Source organism: Ursus americanus, chromosome 14 (genome assembly GCF_024610735.1).
Source record: "Ursus americanus isolate L20-20 chromosome 14, mUrsAme1.1.p, whole genome shotgun sequence".
Taxonomy (NCBI): Eukaryota; Metazoa; Chordata; class Mammalia; order Carnivora; family Ursidae; genus Ursus; species Ursus americanus.
Window position 1 is genome coordinate 21,608,071 of NC_142140.1, and position 20,120 is coordinate 21,628,190.

The window sequence follows — 20,120 nt, forward strand, 5'->3', positions numbered from 1 at the left end:
CTAAAAGAACAGGCACAAAGAAACTAACAGACAACAGTTTAGTGAACAGTTTTGTCAAAGATGTGTGCTAAGAATTTCCTTCTGCGAGTCTAGAAGGGAAGCATGCTCCTATGGTTACTCTTTCCAAATAATGCCTATTTCATAGCTACTGCAATGCCTTAAGATTTAGCAGTATCAATTAGGCTTTAAGATTCCTCTCTCAACCCTCTCACAAAAACGGACTTTTAGAATAAAGAAGAATCACTGAAGGGTTTTCTCAGTGTTGTTCAGAGGAAGGGGAAGTATTTTCTTTAACCAGAAAAAGAAATTCTAAATCAACTCAGCAAAAGTAGTTCGAATTAAGAATTAACTTTGGTGTAAATTCAAGGGTGATATCATCACTGTCCTTAGGCTGCATCAGAATGGCATGTTTTATCCATTCGTGCCATCCACTAATTTGCATAAAATTAATATTTAAAAAATTAGTAAGTTACAGAGTACATTCTTGGGTATGAATCACACAGAGCACCCATCATTTCCTTAACTATTATCTGATTTGCAAAGCACAAATTTATAACGTTTCTAGGATAATGACATTTTGAATACATAATTAAAATACATAAACTGTGTTCATAAATGCTCTATCATTTCAGAGAAATAAGTCATTAAACTGTTTTAATGACCTATAGAATGAAAACAGTATCAATGAAAACAAACTCAATACAGCCAAAAAAGTGCAAGAAATTAGAAATCATTCTAAAAAGCTACTCCGAGAACTTCTAAAGATGTACCTACTGAACACTGTGAACTTCAACCATACTTCAATCTCTGATCATTTATTTTTTAAGAATCAAATTCTAAAAATAGTTCTGCTACATGTAGTATTTTTCCATTATTCTCGCCGTCTTTAAACACACCTTCACAAGCTGCTGAACATAATGCTTTTCTGACTTAATCAGAACCTCTCTCATGACCCAGGAACGTTCAGTAAATAATTATTAAGCCCCAGAGGTGGCTTTTGCATAAGTTGATTTGCTTGAATGCCTATTCACTGAGGGATACAGCTTTTAGTATTGTTTCCAAATCTTATCACCTAACACTGAAAGTAAATGTTAAGGGGGGGGGAGGGGGGAGACTGTCATCAACTTAGTCTTTCTCTTTTTTAGTATTTCTTTGAAATTGCCCATCTCAAACTTGTTCTACATTGATATGCCAGGCAGTTGATTCTGATGCTTGGAACTTTTGTTTTCCTCTCAAAGAGAAAAAAAAAATCAATATACAGAAATGCAAATGAGATGTTTATAAATACAACTGCTACTATTCCACCATCAGGTATAAAAAAAAAAAAAAAGAGGGAGAAAGAGAAAGCAAAAAATTCAAATAATTTGCAATAGGACAATTTTGACTAATGTTACTGCTAAGCACACTCGTTTTTCTGAAGAAAATCCTTTTTTATTCATGACAAAGCTGAGCTGCAATCTACCCCATAATCATAAATCAAGCTCTGTTCTCAGATTTTTCAAGCAGTCATTTTTTTTGGCATTATTAATTTAAGACCGACATTCCATTTTAAGCAAGAAGACAAAGCTAACGGGCCAGCATTTTGATCCCCCCCCCCCGACAAATTAGTTGTTATCCTTGTCATAGCCACATACTAGAGGCTACAGCTGAAGCTGATTAAAGCCACAGTCACAAAGTAACAGTTCCAGTATTTTTAATTCCCAATAACCTTCCCGTTCTCTATCCTCCCCCTTTAAAAAAAAAAAAAAAAAAAGTAAAAGAAAAGAAAAAAAAAATCGCTCCTGTTAAGTGGTACCGCGATTATTTCCAGAATAAAACTTCACTTACAGATACAAGCTTTCAAAGGAGCAAGGCATGAACATCTGAACTCTAAGCGCCTCCATCTTTTTTCCTTTAAGGTGTTCTGCAAGCCCTTGGCGAAGAGTGAAAGTCAAAGTTAGTTCTGGCACTGGCTGTGTCACTAGGGGTGGCTCCTGATAAGGCCCTGGAAACGCCAATCCAAACACAGCTCATGCTAGAACGGTGCCTGGTGTCTGTCTGCAACAGCAGACCTGTTTCATCCAGTACCTACTGTACCTGCAGGACCAAACCGCCGCCTCGCACTGCACGGGGGGCGAGGCAGGGACCCGGCGGGCCAGCAGCTCGCCCCAGCAGCCGGGCCAGCACCTCAGGATGCTCACCTCGCCTCCCGGGGCGCAGGTGCCGGCGGAGGCTTGCAGCGGCTGCACGTTAGGAGAGAACTTGAAAGGGAGGTAATTTCACATCCCGGTGAATTTTTAACACTTAATACAGTCCCAGGATCTAGGAGGGCTGTGGGATTGCTTGTGTCCCCTCTCAGTTTGGGCAATCTCAGACATTTTTGGAACTGCAGCTGATAATTGGACATGCTCTCCTGCTGGCAGGCTGGAGAGCCAGATAGCATTCCTCACTCTTGGACCCCAAGAATATGAGGGCTGTCCCTGCCCTGCCCTGCTGGGAGCCAAATGCAAGCTGCTTCTAACTGCAGCACTATCTTTTAGGACATACACATCTTTAGGCCGTATAGCTGTGTATTCTTAGACTGTCACCCAATTAATTCTGGACACACTGGTGTACAAGAAAAAAGAAATAACAACACATGTTCTCCAACAACACTTGAAAATTCCAACACGACAACATCAATATTATCAAATATTGATGGCGCTCCTACAGACTCAGCATGCCAAAGATGTCCTGTAGAGTTATGAACATATGTATGTTTCTCTTTACACATCATTCAAAGGCCAGAACAAAGATATGTCACATGGGCTAGCTGTGTGCCCAGGACAAGTGACTTCACCTCTCTGTGCCTAAGAGTTTATCTCCAAAGTAAATGACTGGAAAACAATGCAGTCTTGACAACCCATAACCAAACTTGAATTCCATAATGTAATGAAATTATCTTTGTCTTAACTTCCCTTTAATAATAGGAAATCTCCAGCCAGGAGCCTCAGGCAAGCTATTTAGTCTTTTTAGTCCTTGCTCACTTGTTCATTCATTCATTCTTTTAAATAAATATTTATGGGACACCTACTATGTCCCAGGCATTGATAAACTCTTGGAGTTTATGGACTAGTGGGACACACACATTAAATAACCATGCAAACAGATAATGATACAAGTAATAACTGCTACAGGGAGCTAGAAAGTTTTAAAATGAAAGGGTCAGAAAAGACTTCTCTCAGGCAGGGACCTCTACACTGAGATCCTGAGTGGGGGGCACTGATTGGGGGGAAGGAGGACATGGAAGAAGAGTATTCTGAGCAGTGGTAACAACATATACATGCAAGAATCCTGAGGTGTGAACTAGAAGAATGATCCACTATGGCTGGAGGACAGAGAAGGAGGGAAAAGGGTGGTGTCCTTGAGACCAAAGCAGTGACCAGGGCCAGACCACACAGGATCTGGTAGGCCAGGAAGAAGGAGGTGATTTTGATTGAAGGTGAACAGAAAACCACTGAGAGGCTGTATGCAGGAAAACAAAGGGCTCAGATTTGAGTTTTTAGAAAGTTCCCTCTAGCTGCTATTTTGAGACTCAGCTAAAGGGGAGCCAAGATTGGCTACTGCAACAGTCCTGGTAGGAGGTAATGACAGTTTATGGGGGGTGGGGAGCACCGAGGGTACTAAGGGTGAAGAGAAGTGTGGAATACCGGCAAAACTAAAGACCAATAAATAGAAAGACTAGGAGTAAGGTAGGGAATACAGGTCCCTAAGGCAATAATTGTTTTCATTAACTATAGTTACTGAGCACTTCCTACCCACCAGGTATTGTGCTGGGTAGAGGGGTAAAGAGATGGCTAGCATGCCACACTATTCCCCTTACTAACCTACCCAACCTCTCTTCTCCTGTGTCTGTCACGAAATCACATAAAGATAAAGAACACAGGTTCTGCTGTCAACTTATCCAGGCTAAAATTCCACCACTTCCTAATTCTGTGACCTTGTGCAAATTTACCAAACTTTCTGTGCCCCAGATTCTTCACCTGAGGAAGGGAAATGGTAAGTGCCTATCCCATATGTTACTGTTAGAACTGAAGGAGATCATACAGTGATGTGTTTGGCATAGTCTCTGCCATATAGTGAGCTCTCAATTAAAAAAACAGCTCTTATGGTTATGACTGTGGTTAGGGCTGTTATCCTTGATTCACACTGACTGATCTAGAGAACCAAGGGAAATAGGGCAGAGTGGAAAAAAAAAAAAAGAAAAACCCCACAGAGACAGCAAAGGAAGAAGGGGTAGGAAATGACTATATCAGGACCTTTAAGGGATTATCTTTTAAAAGACTGAACTGACTCTCTCTCACTTTGGGCACTATTTGAAATTGCATTAAGTTACAAGTTACCGGGTAAGTTTTACAACTGAAACCCTGATTTATTACGTGCTTACACATAGGGAAAATCTGCACCCTCCATGGGCTCTCAAGTGTTGACCATGAAACCAATGGTATCAATTCCAGCCATTCCAGCAGGGACACAAATAGGTGCCAAATGCTCCCCTGGCATGTTTAGTCAATGACATCGCCTGACCTTTCATCCCAGATAATCCACCACCCCAAGAAGGCTGTCCATTGACTGTTTACATAAATATTTAAATAAAATTACTTTTAAGGAGAATGTGTTCAAATGTTCATGGTACTTCAGAAAGATCTATATTATACCAGTGTTCTTGGAAAATCTTCTTGGCCGCAGCAATGGAATACCCACCAGCCCATGGAGTAAAGCTTGACTGAAATGTGCATATATGCCACCATCTACAAAATTCATGAAACATTGCATACATTTCCCTAATACTAAAATACCGGTCTGCTCAACACCAAAAATAAATAAATAAAAATCTAATTTAAAAAATGGGCAGAGGACCCAAATAAACATTTTTCCAAAGAAGACATACAGATAACCAACAGACACATGAAAAGATGCTCAATGTCACTCATCATCAGGGAAATGCAAGTCAAAACCACAATGAGATACCACCTCACACCTGTCAGAATGGCTAGTATCGAAAAGACAAGAAATGACAAGTACTGGCAAGGATGTGGGAAAATAAAGGGGGGTACCCTCACGCGCCATTGGTGGGAATGTAAATCAGTGCAGCCACTATGGAAAACAGTATGGAGGTTCCTCAAAAACTTAAAAACAGGACAACCATATGATCCGTAATTCCACCTCTGGGTATCTACCTGAAGAAAACAAAAACAGTAAATCAAGGAGATACATGTATCCCTATGTTTACTGCAGCATTATTTACAATAGGTAAGATATGAAACCCTAAGTGTCCAATGAAAGATGAATGGATAAAGATGATGAGGGTGTGTGTGTGTGTGTGTGTGTGTGTGTGTGTGTGTATGGAATGGAATATTACTCAGGCATCAAAAAATAATGAAATCTTGCCATTTGTGACAATATGGATGGACCTAGAGGGTATTATGCTAAGTGAAATAAGTCAGAGAAAGACAAATACCATATAATTTCACTTACATATGGGATCTAAAAGACAAATGAACAAACACAAAGAAACTGACTCATGAAGACAAGAAAACAAACTGGTGGTTGCCAGAGGCGGGGTGGGTGGGAGGATAGGCGAAACAGATGAAGGGGATTAAACTTCCAGTTATAAAATGAATGAGGCATGGATACAGAAAATGCAGCATGGGGAATATAGTCAATAATATTATAATAACTTTGTGCAGTGACAGACAGTAACTACACTTACCATGGTAAGCACTATGTAATGTATTTGTCAATTCACTATGGTGTACATCTGAAACTAATATAATATTGTATGTCAACTAAACGTCAACTAAAAATTTAAAAATAAATGAAATACCAGTCCTCCAGCAGTCACCCAGTTATTCAACAATTGTCTCGGAGCAGCTGGAACCATGTCTGCTTGGTTCACCACCGTGTCCCTAGAACCTAGCGGAATAAACTGTTGGTAGTCCATGTTCAATAAATATCTTTAAAATGAATTAATCTATAACATGAAAGTAACTCTCTTGTACACATCTGTATTACCCAGATGAGTATCCTAAGTGCATATACATATGTATATGCATATATATATACACACACACACATATATATGTGTACATACACACACACACACACACACACACACACACATCTATCTATCGATGCCCTAAATTTAAACACGAAATTTCAAATGCACGTGGAGGAAACGGAAAAATAATATTTAAAAAATAAAACACTGAATGCGGACTAAAAATGTTACCTGTATTCCAATGCATTTCAGATCTTAATTACTACTGCTTGCCCCCAAATCCCAGCAAATCAATGAGAGTCATCAGAATTCTTACTGACCTTTCCAAGGATGACCTTAACTAAAATGGAACTTAAAATTATCAACCACCCAAGTGACAGCCAACTTTTCCTTTGGATGCTAAATTTGGGCCTCGGAATCTTTTTGGAAGGAAAAATTCAATCACTATGTTGAATGGGTGAGAGAAGAGATAAGAGGTTTTACTTGTAATCCTGTCCAAAACTCAGCTGAAGAAAAGTAGAACCAGTACCACAGTCCGATTTCTCATTTTATTTGGATATCAAATGTTTTAATGCCCCCCAAAGTGCACCATTTTCTTCCATCTTTTCTTTTGACAGTCATTGCTCTTTTCAGTAAACTCGCACTTCTGCTCACTGGCCTAATGACAGTTCACAGTTGAGGGCTGATTATGTGCCGGGCACTATACTGATGCATGAACTACCTCCCACAGCCAATTTGGGAAGCATCTAACCACTTTTCAAATGTTTCACTCTGATCCCAGCCAACAGTTCCCAAGCCTGTCCTCCTATCAGAAGCAACTGCGGACTCTTCTCCCCACCCTACTCCCTTAAAGTCAACTCAGGAGGATTTAATGTAGAGGCACTTGCCCCGAACAAATGACTGAATGAGAGTCTTCAGGAGAATAGTTTGGAATTCTGTGTTTTTTTAAAAGATTCTCATAAAAGTCTAACGTGAAGTCAGGCCTAGGAACCCCTAATATATATGTATTATACTATATACAATTAAATATATTCTATGTAAATCATCTAAGAGAGGCAGGAAAATACTCCAGAAGATAAGTGCTCTTTATTTGTTGAATAAAGAAGTCTCCACTTGTACAGTTTAATCCTTTCAAGCATCCACTTGGAATGACTATGGATATGCTTTGACTGTTCAGTGAAAGCCTTATTATGAGGTAATTAAAGAGTACCATGAACGTGACTATGAAACTCAAGAAATACTCTCAAGAGTAACAAATACACCCCCTCTTCTCCCCACATATCATTATGCTCCATTCTGGGAAAAGTCAGATGCACTGAAAGGCCCAGAAACACAAACACTGACTGATTGGCCCAGCACGTAAGAGGCGCTTTCTAGGCGCTGTGTGCAAGATGAAAGTGAAGAAGCAAGGGGCTCACGCCAAAGAAACCCAAACTCCTAAACACACGCCTATCCTAAGACTGGGCTGAGAGGACACCGCCAGGGGCCCTCCTCTCCCTCTTCCAGACTCTTCCATGGCTGGCTGCTCTCATCTTTCAGAGGAGGGCTTTACAGGTTTGACATGTTTCCCTCACAGAGATCTTCCCTGCCCTCCCTACCTAAAGGAAAACACCCACTTCTGGTTGTTTGCTGTCCAAGCAAAAGTTTGCTTCTTTCTTTCACAGTATTTAATTCAACTTATAATCATTTTATTTGTTTGTCTTCTGTCCTTGATAAAGGCAGGGTCCTTTGTATTTACTTTATTCTCAGTGACTGGCATATAGTAAATGCTCAATAAATATTTGCTGGCTGGCTGGCTGGATGGATGGAAAGAAGGAAGGAAGGAAGGAAGAATGGATAGGTGAGTGACAAAATGAAAAAATATCAGTAAGAAAGGCCTTCCGAAGTACAATCTGACAAAATTTAATTAATTAGGAAGGAAGAGTCAACAGGCGTCAATGGGAAGCACAATTACATACTCTGTTTGGAAGCTTTCAGCTGCTGAACACAATAGATCTTCTTCGGAAGCACTGGGATACAAAGTTACAAGAAAGTGGTCCAGCAGTTCTAATCTGAAACCCTCACAGCCTGACTGAAGGCCATTTTTAATGACTACGTATCTGCAGAAATACCCGTTCAGTACCACTCAATCACGATTATCTGTTTCATTCTGTTTCTATTTTCTTCCACTACCAAGAACAGATCTCCCTGTAAAAATGATGGTACAGCATCTTCTGAAAGACTGCTCATTGTACCTGGCACACAAAGAAGCCTTTTCAGGTTGAAAAGGAAAAGCAGACGAGACCAAGATGACCCCAGGTAAACTTGATTTAGGCTCACTCTGACACTAGTAAAGAACTGTTTAGATGCGTACTCAAACATCCAGAGAGAAAAAGAAATGTTTTTTAAGACTGTTTAGAAAAATCTGTCCTGAGAATAAAAATATAATCGACAAAGAGGCATCTCAAATGATGTCTGAAGCCAATTTTTAACCAATTAATGACGGGAGAAATCCATGAAATAATAGTTTGGCCTTTCGTTTAATACAACAGATTAATTCCCTCTCTTGAGCTTTCTGATATTCTCTCTCGTAGGGTTCACTTCAAAAGAAATACTTGTTCCTGAATTAAAGGAGATTCAGAGGCTGTTTCTTTGTTATCTGGGGGTATTTTGCAATACGCAGACCACAATCTATAATACGGGCCAAGTTCGTGAGACAACACAAAGCTGGGGAGGCAAACACTGATGAGATTATGTCACTTTGACTGGCATTTCTTCAAATGAGAAATTTAGTAAAACTGCAATTTACTTTCCTTTATCTAGGTAAATAAAGAGAAGATAAGACTGTCGCCATTGTGGGGCCCAAAGTTACTTACAATGTGACTTCACGATAAATAAAATCTTCCACTTCAGGAGTTTAAAATCATGGTGTTTTTCTCTGACTTTCGTGGTTAACTCCTAACTCATTTAAAAAGAGAAATGTGGCCTTCTCTTTTATTGTAGTCACTTTTTTTTTTTTTTAAGTAATTGAGGACTGAAGAGCAAATAAGCACACAGGACGTCTTTGCCATCCTCTGAAGGGTGCTGAGGACTGAAGCAGGAGTGTGTACCCCTGTCATCATCGTCATCTAAGACGTCAGCTTCTTTCTTCTTCAAAGCAGGAGTCAAGATATTAAAATATTTTAAAGCAACATGATATTCGGCTATTTGAAATGGCCTCCACAGACCACTTGAGATGCAAAGGAAGGGGAATCCGTCCTTCCCAAGGTTCCATCTCTGAAAGAGCTATCAGGGCATCAATAACTCGAAGAACCTAAATCCTTCTGCTCCACAGAGGAGCTGCAAAAGGGGACGAAGATAAGAAGAAAGGGATGGATATTTTGTCAGCTAAACTTTCTAATCTACTCATGTAAATATAATACTTGTATTCCAAAAACTGAGCTGAAGGTGGAGACAGACTGCTTCTTGTGGGCAACTATGGTATGTTGGAAGGTGGTCTGGAAGTCAACAGAGTGAGGTATGGAAACTCCAGTTTGTATAAGATGTGGTAAGGACCCAGAAAAATGGTTTCTATCTGCGGGCAGCAAAACTCTGAGAGGTCACTATTTTATAAATGAATGAACAGTTGCTATGTCTCTCCAACAGATACAAACAGAACCATTTTTCAATCAGAGACAACACAGTGTGGTGGTGTAATGTAGACAACACCCCCCCCACACACACACACACACTTGTGTTGATCTCATAGTTTTACTGAGGGCAAGTCTTTTAACTTCTGAGTCTCAAAATCTACATCTGTAAAATAGGGCATGAATATTACCTGTTTGATAGATTAATATGATGATGAAATGAAGTGAGGTATGAAAAATACTTAGCACAGCGCCTGAAAACAATCACACTCAACCAACGTTCTTCAAGGAACAGGGATTCGATTTTAGAATACTGTAGGCAATGAGAAGTTAGCCTTAGGGCCTCAAGAAACTTCAAGTTATGGCAAATAAATGTGATTATTTAGAGGCAACAGTGAAGATGCTTTTGAAAATTGATATTTGAAGAGGTTATTCAGATTCTAAATATTCGTAAACTCAGGAAAGGTCCAGAGATATCTGTGAATAATATATTCATAATGAATAAACAAAAACCAAGATGTTGATAATCTGCAACTTTTGATAGTGGACAACTTATTGCCTTTTCAATGGTTGTCTTAGCTATAGGCAAAAATTCTAGCCGAAGGAACCCTCTGCTCTGATTCAGTACGTCAATTATGTTTTTAATTTGTATTTTTACTATATAAATATACCCAGAAGTCAAGCAGGAAATCATATATTTAAATAAGCGTAACTATAACAAATAGAACCTCTTTGTGTTCAACAGCTCACCTTATGTTAAATTTGTATTATTAGTCAAATTTCCTAATCTTCTAAAGCATCTCAGTACTGACTCTTATTCTAATGACATCCTGTTTCAGTTATGCTGAGCAAACAAGATTTAAAATGAGAAAAATAATATTTGCACATAAATCCTTCCTGTCTGTTGATTAAATCCAATCAATCATAATAAACTCAATACATATTAGCGTTCTGTAACTAATTTACACCCTAGGGAGTCTTTCCTATAATCAAAGTGTATATTTATGTGGATAGTAAAACGCTAAAATAACCAATATTTTAAATTAATGGGCTGTGTAATTTCAAGTAATACTGCCATAAACTAACAAAAAGGAAAATATTAAATCTTTGCTTTAAAAATTAAGTCACATGTGCTTAAAAAAAATAGTGCCAACAAAGCTACCTAATTTTAACATTTAGTAAGTATAATGACCTGCCAGGTATTATAGGCAAAGATGGCAAAGCAGATGCAGAGAATAATAACCACTCCTATTCAGGATTATCTAGCTTCTCATATCAAATAACATTGGTTCATTTTTAAGAGATGTGGACGAAATCATGGGTGGGGGGGGGACTCAAAATATTCCCATTAAAACTCATTCCCTCTAACAGTTAGGGGCCATGGGAGCAAGCCCCAAGTGAAAAACATTATGCACCTGGGACACTTTCTGCGGGCTGTCACCGTGAAACTACTTTTACCAAGCAGAAGCTGGAGGCCGCCAAGGATGCGGCCCCACACAGAAGCCGGACAACACTGAGGACCCCGGTTCCAAAAAGGACCAATGAGCTGCCTGCCAATATCGACCAATCAGGACGGGACCATTCCAACCAATCAGGAGGAGGTACTTTTTTTTTTTTTTTTTAATGCCTTTACCTCATCAGCATAGTGGACCAGACCCAAGTGGGAACTTAGCCGACAGGGAACTTTCTCTGTATAAGCGGGGCCTCCCCTCTGTTCTGGGAGGCCATGTTGACCATACTTGCTGGTGCTGTGTTCCCCTTCTACTTGAGCTGTAGCCCCACTAAAGCCTTGCCTGTGCCTTTGAGTTTTAGATCTGGTCTCCTTTCTATGGATGGAAGGTCCAGGAACTCGACTCTATTAACAATTCAACAAATATTTTTTGAGCACCTACTACGTCCCAGGCACTGTTTGATATGCTTGACATAAATCAGTGCTACGAGGGACCTTAGAGCTTGAAGAGAGAAATATTTTGGAGTACCTGTGAACGCTCAAATCACTTATTAATTTAAACAGACAATTTGAAAACTGCGTGGCTTTGCAATCTTTAAGCACTCTCTACAATGATACTCCCATTAACAGGGATGCTTGCTTTCTAATAATGGATCAAAGATCAACGTATTTTCCTTTACAAGCGTGGCAGGCAGGAAATCTGAATATTTGGGGAAAATGACATCCTATCTCTCTCTACCTCATTTTTTAAAAGTTAGGGGGTTGGAGAGAAGACAGAATTCATCATATTGTCACAATGATAACTGTACCTTGTATTTGCATATCACACCTTACGTTTATCTAATTTTTTAAAAAATTTAAATAAAGACACTGAGGGACACAGAGTGAGGTGAGTAGCTTACCCCAAGTCAAGATGTTAATAAGCTTTTGGTCCGGGGTTTGAAACTCCAGAGCCCATGTGCCTTTCTTTATGCTCCTCTGTTCCAAGTTTACGTGAGCCACCCAACAATCACAGAAGCGAGCTAATTCTATAATTAGAACTGTGCACTACAGTGGCCTCTTCAGTTGTCTCTGCCCCACACTCCACACCAGATCCCGAATTCCATGAAGGCATAAACCATGTCCGTTTAGTTCACCTCCTCATTCTCAAACCAGGCACCATTCCAGATCCAGAGAAAGCACCCAATAACTATTTGTCAATGGGCTAAGTGATTAATTAATTGACCATGGTGCTTTTTCTGACCACTTCTGACCATGATTTACCTTAAAAAAAAAAAAAAAAGGAATGAAACATGTTTATGTGCATATTTATGCCAGGCATGAATTAAACTAATGTCATTCAAGAGAAGGAAACATAAACACACAATTTTTGTCCTCAAGTAACTTAATCTATTTGGAAAAGAAAGTGAGGAAATGTGAGATATCAGCACAATTTATACTTGTTAATGGAAGAAGAAGGAAGGAAGGGTTCAGAAAAGAATTATTCAAAAAGGCTTTTAAGGGGAAACAAGGCCTTTTGGAAATGAGGAAAATCATGAAGTTCCTTTGGCATAGATGGTAAATCTTGAGCAGTCTGCCAGTGTGGGACACAAGATGACCTCAAATCCAGACGCACAGGCTCCACAATAAATAACCATGGAATTACACAGTCAGAAAAGTCCTTTCAAATTTCTTTCATCCCAGGGAAAGTCTCTGCTTGATGCTAAAATATGTCTTCAATCTCTCCACACTTGCCCTTTGTAACTAAAAAAGCTCCGACCTCAGGCTCAGGCACTTCCAGACGATACACCTTGTAAGACTCTAACAGTTTTCTTCCAATTTCATTATATTTATTTTACGTGTACTTCCGCTTGTGATTTCCATTGTATCATTTCTTTAAAATACATTCTTAATGTTTTAAGCCCCCACAGAGTCAACGGGGGCAAAAGTCATGCAGTTAGCATGAGAATGGCTGAAATTTGGGAAACGCTGCCTGAAAGAAATGAAGAATGTGCCAGAATCCTTCAGAGGAAACAAGATTAATCACAAGCTAGAAATAGGGGCCTACCCTATTGCAGTGAGAAACTCACAGCTACAAAGAATTTCAGTGTGATAAAGAAAATCATCTAGGGTTCTGAAAGCATAGTAAGTGGGCCTAGCCCTAATCGCTCACCGAACTGTGGAAAATGAGCATGACTCTCAGATATGATTCCATACAGGAAGAGTGGGGTTGGGGCCAAGTAGGACTGAAATATCACAATGGAAGTGACACGCCACGTTTGTTGACAGTGCCTGTAAACAAGACCTCCATCCAAGAGGGAAAAAAAAAAAGGCAAGGCTGTTAGAACAAAATGTCAGGCATGCTTGATGTTGATGTTTCAATATATAACGACTTCTCCTGTCTCTCGGTGTGAAGGTCATTTCTGCCTGTGTTACCTCCTAGGGCACAAATATAGCTTGTAGTTCACTTTTGTTTTAGTTCGTTTTTTTTTCTAATTTCATAATGAAGCACCAAGAGATTTTCAGTACAGACTTTCCCCCCTAGCTGTATAATACTTTCACACACTAGATGGAGCCAACTTTATAATGCTTTGGGATTCATGGACAGGTTCGTGTTGCACTTGAAAAAAAAAAAAAAATCCATGCACAAAGTTATGGGAGAGGTGTGTACACCAAAATATATTTTAATTTAAATTTCTCGGATTTTAATTTTAAAAATCAAAGGTCCCATCATTTCTACCAATGTGCATATGCTCCATAACTCCTAAGCCCAAATCAATATCAAACTATCAATAATGCTATAAAATGTGTGTTTAAAATATGTGCATCTTATACTTTATTGGCACTTTTAACTTTGATTTATTAACAGGTATTTATTATGTATTTTTTTAAATGACAACCAGTCTCCAAAATTACATGCTTTTTTGTTTGCCTGGGGAGAAATGGCAGCAATTCATCAATGCAATAAGCATGATTCTCTCATCAGGCCCATAAAAACTACCTCGAGGGTAGGAGGGATTAGGGCAAAGAGAGATGCAGGTAGATAGAAAGTAGACTCATCGTCCACGGGAATATAGAAAAGAGTCGCCAGCACTTGTAAGAGGAAAAGGCCCACCTTCAGGACCAGGAAAGGTCCACTACCAAAAGATAAGAATGTACCATTATCTACAGTCACCAACCTGGGGCTGGTGTGCGGCAGAAGGAAGGAAGGAAGGTTATACAGTGGTTCTCTCCTGTCAGTAATGGGAACTCAATGCCTTTTCACTGAATCCTAACACTTCAGAGCAGTGGTTCTCAACTGGGGGTGACTGTGTCCCCAGGGAACACGGGACAATGACTGGAGACACCTTTAGCTGTTACAAATGGAGAGGCAGATGCTACTGGCATCAAGTAAGCAGAGGTCAGAGATACTGCTAAACATCAGATAAAAGACAGTAAAACTATCATGAAAAGCAAGAGAGTGATTAGCCTAAAATTCAGGGTGGCAGTTAGCTTGGGGGGGGGGGTCAAGAAGGATAAGATGAGACTTCTAGAATGTTCTGTGTCTGTAGATACAGTGGGTACATGTTTATTTATTTTATTGTTCTTTACTAAAACAATAGGTTTTCGACATATTTAACAATTTAAAAAAACATTACAAAGTATGAAGTGTAAGGGAAGGGAAGAAAGAGACAGCAAGTATAGGTCACTCATTAAGGATAACAGTGAACTTTGACATAACTGGCTAACAAACCACCAGGTCAGAGGTATGTTTTACTCTTTGTCCCCTTAACCCTCCACTGTCCAGTTACTTATCGCATCTTTCCCATCAACCACCAAATTGTATCTCCTCTGCCCTCAAGGTTATTCTGCCATGATTCAGCTCTGGCCGGGACTGCTAACCTGTTCTCTCTACTGCCCTCAACATATCCTATGCTAACTACTAGGTAACGCTTCCTAAAACATGGCTTCCTGTTTTCATACAACTATTTTAATGAAACTAATGTGTCATCAACAGAGAATAAATGAATTTCAAGTTTCTTATTGAGATTGGCAATCAAGGCCCACTTACCTTTCTAGTCTCAACTACGCTAAGTATTCCAAGCACTATAAACAACATATTCATTCCCTAATCCTGGCTACATACTCTTGCTTGGGTTGTTCCTCTTGCCTAGAGTACCCTTCAAGTACCCACAATCCTTTCTATGAAAAATCATATACATTCTTCAATAAAATGAAATAGAGACGCATTACCGAACGTTGGCAAGGAATGGAGCAAGTGGAACAATCAGACATTGTTGCTGAGGGTATAAATTGGTACACAGACTTTAGAAATATTTTTACATGCACCCCTATGTTTATTGCAGCATTATTTACAATAGCCAAGATAGGAAGCAATGTAAATGTCCCATAAATGAATAGATAAAGAAGAAGAGGTGTATACACGCACACACACTCGTACATACACACATGCACAATAGAATATCACTCAGCCGTAAGATATGGATCAGCTCGTACCATCTGCAACAATAGGGATGGACCTAGAAGGTATTATGCTAAGTGAAGTAAGTCAACTGAGGGGCACCTGGGTGGCTCAGTAGGTTAAGCATCTGCCTTTGGCTCGGCATCCTGGGATCAAGCAACACATGGGGCTCCCTGCTCAGCAGATGTCTGCTTCTCCCTCTGCCTCTGCTGCTCCCCCTGCTTGTGTATGCTCTCCACCCCATCAAATAAATAAAATCTTTTTTAAAAAAAGAGAAATAAGTCAACTGAGAAAAACAAATGATGTATTTCATATGTGGAATCTAAAAAACCAAATGAATAAACAAAAAGCAGAATCAAAAATATAAATACAGTGAACTGATGGTTTCCAGAGGGAATGGGAGGGGGGAAGAGAGTAGGCAAATGAGTGAAGGGGAGGGGGGGATACAGGATTCCAGTTATGAATAAGTCACAGGAATAAAAGGCACAGCACAAGGAATATAGTCACTGATATTGTGATAGCGCCGTATGGTGATAGATGGGAGCCACACTTGTGGCAAGCATAGCAAGATGTATAGAGAAGCTGAATAGCTATGTCATACGCCTGAAACTAACATAATATTGTGTGTCAAATATACTCAAAAATTTTTTAAAAGATGACTGAACATATACGTACCTTATAACCTAATAATTCTACCTTTGGGTACAGAGCAAACAGAAATGGATAAATGTGTTCACCAAAACTACGGAGCAATAATGTGCACAGCAGCACTGCTCACAATAACGTAAAACTGTAGGCAACTCAAATGCCCGTCAACAGAAGAGATAAACGGTGACGTATTTTTATAAGGGAATATTTCATGGGAATGAACTCTTGCCACATACGACAGAGACGAATCTCCATACATGTTGAGCAAAAGAATACAGACATGAGGGTACATACTGGCTGATTCCACTTGTATTAAGTTAAATGACACATAGACATTATTAATCAATGGTGTTAGAAGTCAGGAGAGTGATCATGTTTTGGGGAAAGGCTGCCTACCAGAAGGTACGAGAGTGCTAGTAGTGGTCTCATAGACTGGGTACTGACTACTTGGTGCAAACTCATCAGGCAGCACACATAAGACTTGTATACTTTTCTGTAGACATGTTATTCTTCCATTAAAAGTTTATTGAAAAGCATTTTAAAACTCTACCCATTTTTCAAGATTATTCCTTAACAAACCTTCACTTTTTTAAAAAATAATCATCCATGATCCTAACTAGATGTACTTCCTCCTCTAAGTTGCCATACGATAATTACAACCCTAAAGTTATCTTACAGGTTTTTGCACATGTTTATCAAAGTCCAGTTGTTACACCACTTGACAAGCATTCCCTTATGATTTCCCATAAGGTACTGTGTTTTAGTAGCTCATCAACAATATTTATGGAATTTAAGTGACATATATTACCCCTTTCAAAGCAAGTCCACACTTCTGAGTGTTGGGTAAGTGCTGGCATTCCCTTTTCTAAATTATTTTATTTGTATTTTTATACAGTAAATTCATCTTTTTGGTGTACAGTTCTGCAAGCTCGGAAATATACAGATTACTGTAACCACCACCACAATCAAGATACGGAACAGTTCTATCACTTCAGAACACTCCCCTGAGCTGCCCCTCTGGAGTCAAAATATCACCCACCCCCAACTTCCAGAAACCATCTATCTCTGTTCCAACAATTTTGCCCTATCCAGAAAGCCATGCAAATGGGATCAATTGCCTGGCTTTTGAGTCTAGTTCCTTTCCCTTAGGCAAGTACATTTGAGAGCATTCATGTTTTTGCAGGTGTCCCCAGCTCCTTCCTGTTCATTGTTACTTAGTGTTCCATTGTATGGAAGAACCATGACTTGTTATCCTTCCACCGGGGAAAGGACATTTGGCCTGTGTCCAGTTTTTGGTGATTGTAAAGAAAACGATCCACTTTAAGGATTTTAATTTTAGTAGATACCTTGGAAGCAACTCACTCAAGGTCACACAGCTGCCAGTGATAAAAAGAAATAGTATATACTTTTCTAAAAAATGACTGGGAAAAATAGGAGTCGACAATATTTTCCCTTATGTCAATGCACCCAGCTCACAATATATTTTCTGTAAAGAGATTTTGAGCTATCTTTTCTATATTTAGTGCACATTAATGCAGCAGAATTTGTAAGTAACCAACTAAAGCACTTTTCTAAGGGCAGCTTCTTGCCAATGTGACCCTATGGCCGTACTATTAGAAACAACGTGTATGTCTTGATCTATGTACAGCTATTCATCAGTGCTATGTAAATAAGCGAGTATGCCCTGCTGGCTTCTGTCTTTCATCTGACCTACTGGACTCACTTGCGATGCACGGAGGGGACGGCAAGTGACAGGCTTGGCACTCAAGAGCTCCAAAAACATGTGAGCAAAAGGGCTACTTCAACGATTATGCAGAGGGGTGGCTACAGCTGCACTTTTTTCTGTTGATTTAAACACAAAAAGCATATGTCCAAATCCTTGGGGGCAGAGTGCCCCCATCACAAAATTTCCATTAGCTGGCATTTGGAGGTGTCCGTCTGTGGAACCTAAGCCACTGCACAACCAGGCTGAGGCCACGGGACAGGGTGTACTCAAGGACAACATTTCTGGGAGGTATCTGAGCTGCGCCTGCCCCCGTGGCCGGAGGAAGCATCCTGGTCTTATGCCTGTAAAACACAAGAGTGGCGTGACGACTCTTTGTAGGAGCTCCAAGGTAGTCACTAGAAGAACCATGAGAACCTCGTCCTTCAGCCCCTTTCCAATGCTCTTAAGTAATAATAGCAGCTAATTATGGAAAGTATGCTAAGTACTCTTGTACGAGGCATTTCCATGCAGTCCCTTGTTTTAATCCTCAATAAAAACCCTCTAATTTAAATACTGTTAGGATGTCCCTTTTACCAATGAGGAGAATGAGGCTGTGAGAGATTTCTTAGCACTTGCTGAAGGGTTTGCAGAGAAGGAATTTCATTCAAGGCAGTCTGAATCTGATCGCATGTTCTGAACCCATTTGCTCTGTCACCCCACAGCCCAACCAGTAAATACATTCATTTATTCACAAACTCAAAACATCTATTATTATATCCATCCAAGGAACTACATATGAATAAGATCCGCTTCTCCCCTCCAAGTGTTCATTACTTGCGGGAGGATGGAGAATCCTATAAACAATAATATCTTAACCTTTTGGGTCAACTCCTTTTCTGAGCCTCACATGAAAACTCTGGGCTCTCCAGAAAAAATTCACACAGGCAGACACACAAAACTCAACCAGATTCCTGGGCCACAGCCTAGGAATCCCTGGAATACTTAAATAGCTGACTATTAGCTGCAAAGGGTTTTGGTTAAGATAGGAGCAAAGTGTTGTGTGAACTCAAAGGAGAAAGCCAGGGCACTGGAGTCCTGAAGACTGAGGGGAGTTTACCAGATAAGGAAGGAAGAAAGGAAGGAAGGAAGGAAGGAAGGGAGGAAGGAAGGAAAGGGGAGGGAGGGGAGGGAAGGAAGGAAGAGGGGAGGGAGGGGAGGGAAGGAAGGAAGAGGGGAGGGAGGGGAGGGAAGGAAGGAAGAGGGGAGGGAGGGGAGGGGAGGGGAGGGGAGGGGAGGGAAGGAAGGAAGGAAGGAAGGAAGAAAAGGCAGGCAGGCGGGCTTCTACGGAAAGGTCCTTGCTTCCAAAAGCCTGGTGCCAGGGAAAAGATCTAAAGACGAAAGAGGAGAGAAGCAGAGGAATAAGTAGCAGGACACTGAAACAATCCAGGCAAGTTTCCTCTTTCTAGAAAGAATGTGGTGAGAAGAAGCTGTGAGCCTAGGCTTTGAGGCCAGAAAAAAGTGGGGTCGGAAATAACTGGGTTCAAATCCAAGGTCATTCCTGTCTCACTAGCTACGCACCCAGGGGAAAAGTATTACGACCCCCTCCGAGCTTCAGTTTCTTTTACCGTAAAATGGGGATAAGGAGAGCCCCGACATCACAGGCTGTTGTGAGATAACCCATGGAAAAAAACATGACAGGCACTTGGCACAAAACCTGAAACGGTGTGAGCATTCAATACATTGTGGCGGCTATTATTACCAAGCTCGTCATCACCACGGCCTGATGCTAACATGGCCCCACAGAAGGAACTCCTCCATTACAGCAACGGAGCTGAACTCCTTCAAATGTGTTTGGGTCAACCTGCTACATTCTTAGACACATGAGGTGCTGCAGAAGGATCTTTGCCCCCCAAAAAATCCCAGTGCCAAGAGCCACCTCTCAAAATACTCTCCTTGTAAACTCACACCTGATTTCTTAATCTTATTGATCGCATCAAGACAAGAGAGGCATATTCTAGAGAAGAGGGTTAAAAAAAACAGAAATTATGTTGACTGTTGGAATATCTATGGTGGCTTGTTTTATATTTGTCACATCATCAGCGTCTGCTCTTAAGTGAGAATAGAGGTCATTATCAACAGCTAAAGAGATGTTAGATACTGTTGTCATTACTATCGTGTCTATAACAAGAGTCTGAGAGCATACGTTCTTGCAAAGTCCTTCTGCACCCAGTCCATCTATGTCACTATTC

General features: G+C 40.2%; 1 protein-coding gene across 11 annotated transcripts in view; it reads right to left on the bottom strand.

Moving 5' to 3' along the window:
- The window catches only part of MITF (melanocyte inducing transcription factor), a 215,608-nt gene that overhangs the window by 96,575 nt on the left and 98,913 nt on the right, over window positions 1-20,120 (bottom strand). Inside the window, exon 1 of one of the 11 annotated variants that reach the window (XM_045808076.2) lies at window positions 1,828-2,038. The exons of 8 other annotated variants lie outside the window; for them this stretch is intronic. In XM_045808076.2, the coding sequence (XP_045664032.1) occupies window positions 1,828-1,883 (56 nt within the window). In that variant the 5' untranslated portion in view covers window positions 1,884-2,038. Of the gene's footprint in view, window positions 1-1,827; window positions 2,039-20,120 lie in introns of those variants that run through there. 2 more of the 11 variants (XM_045808075.2, XM_045808077.2) reach the window with 2 other exon arrangements.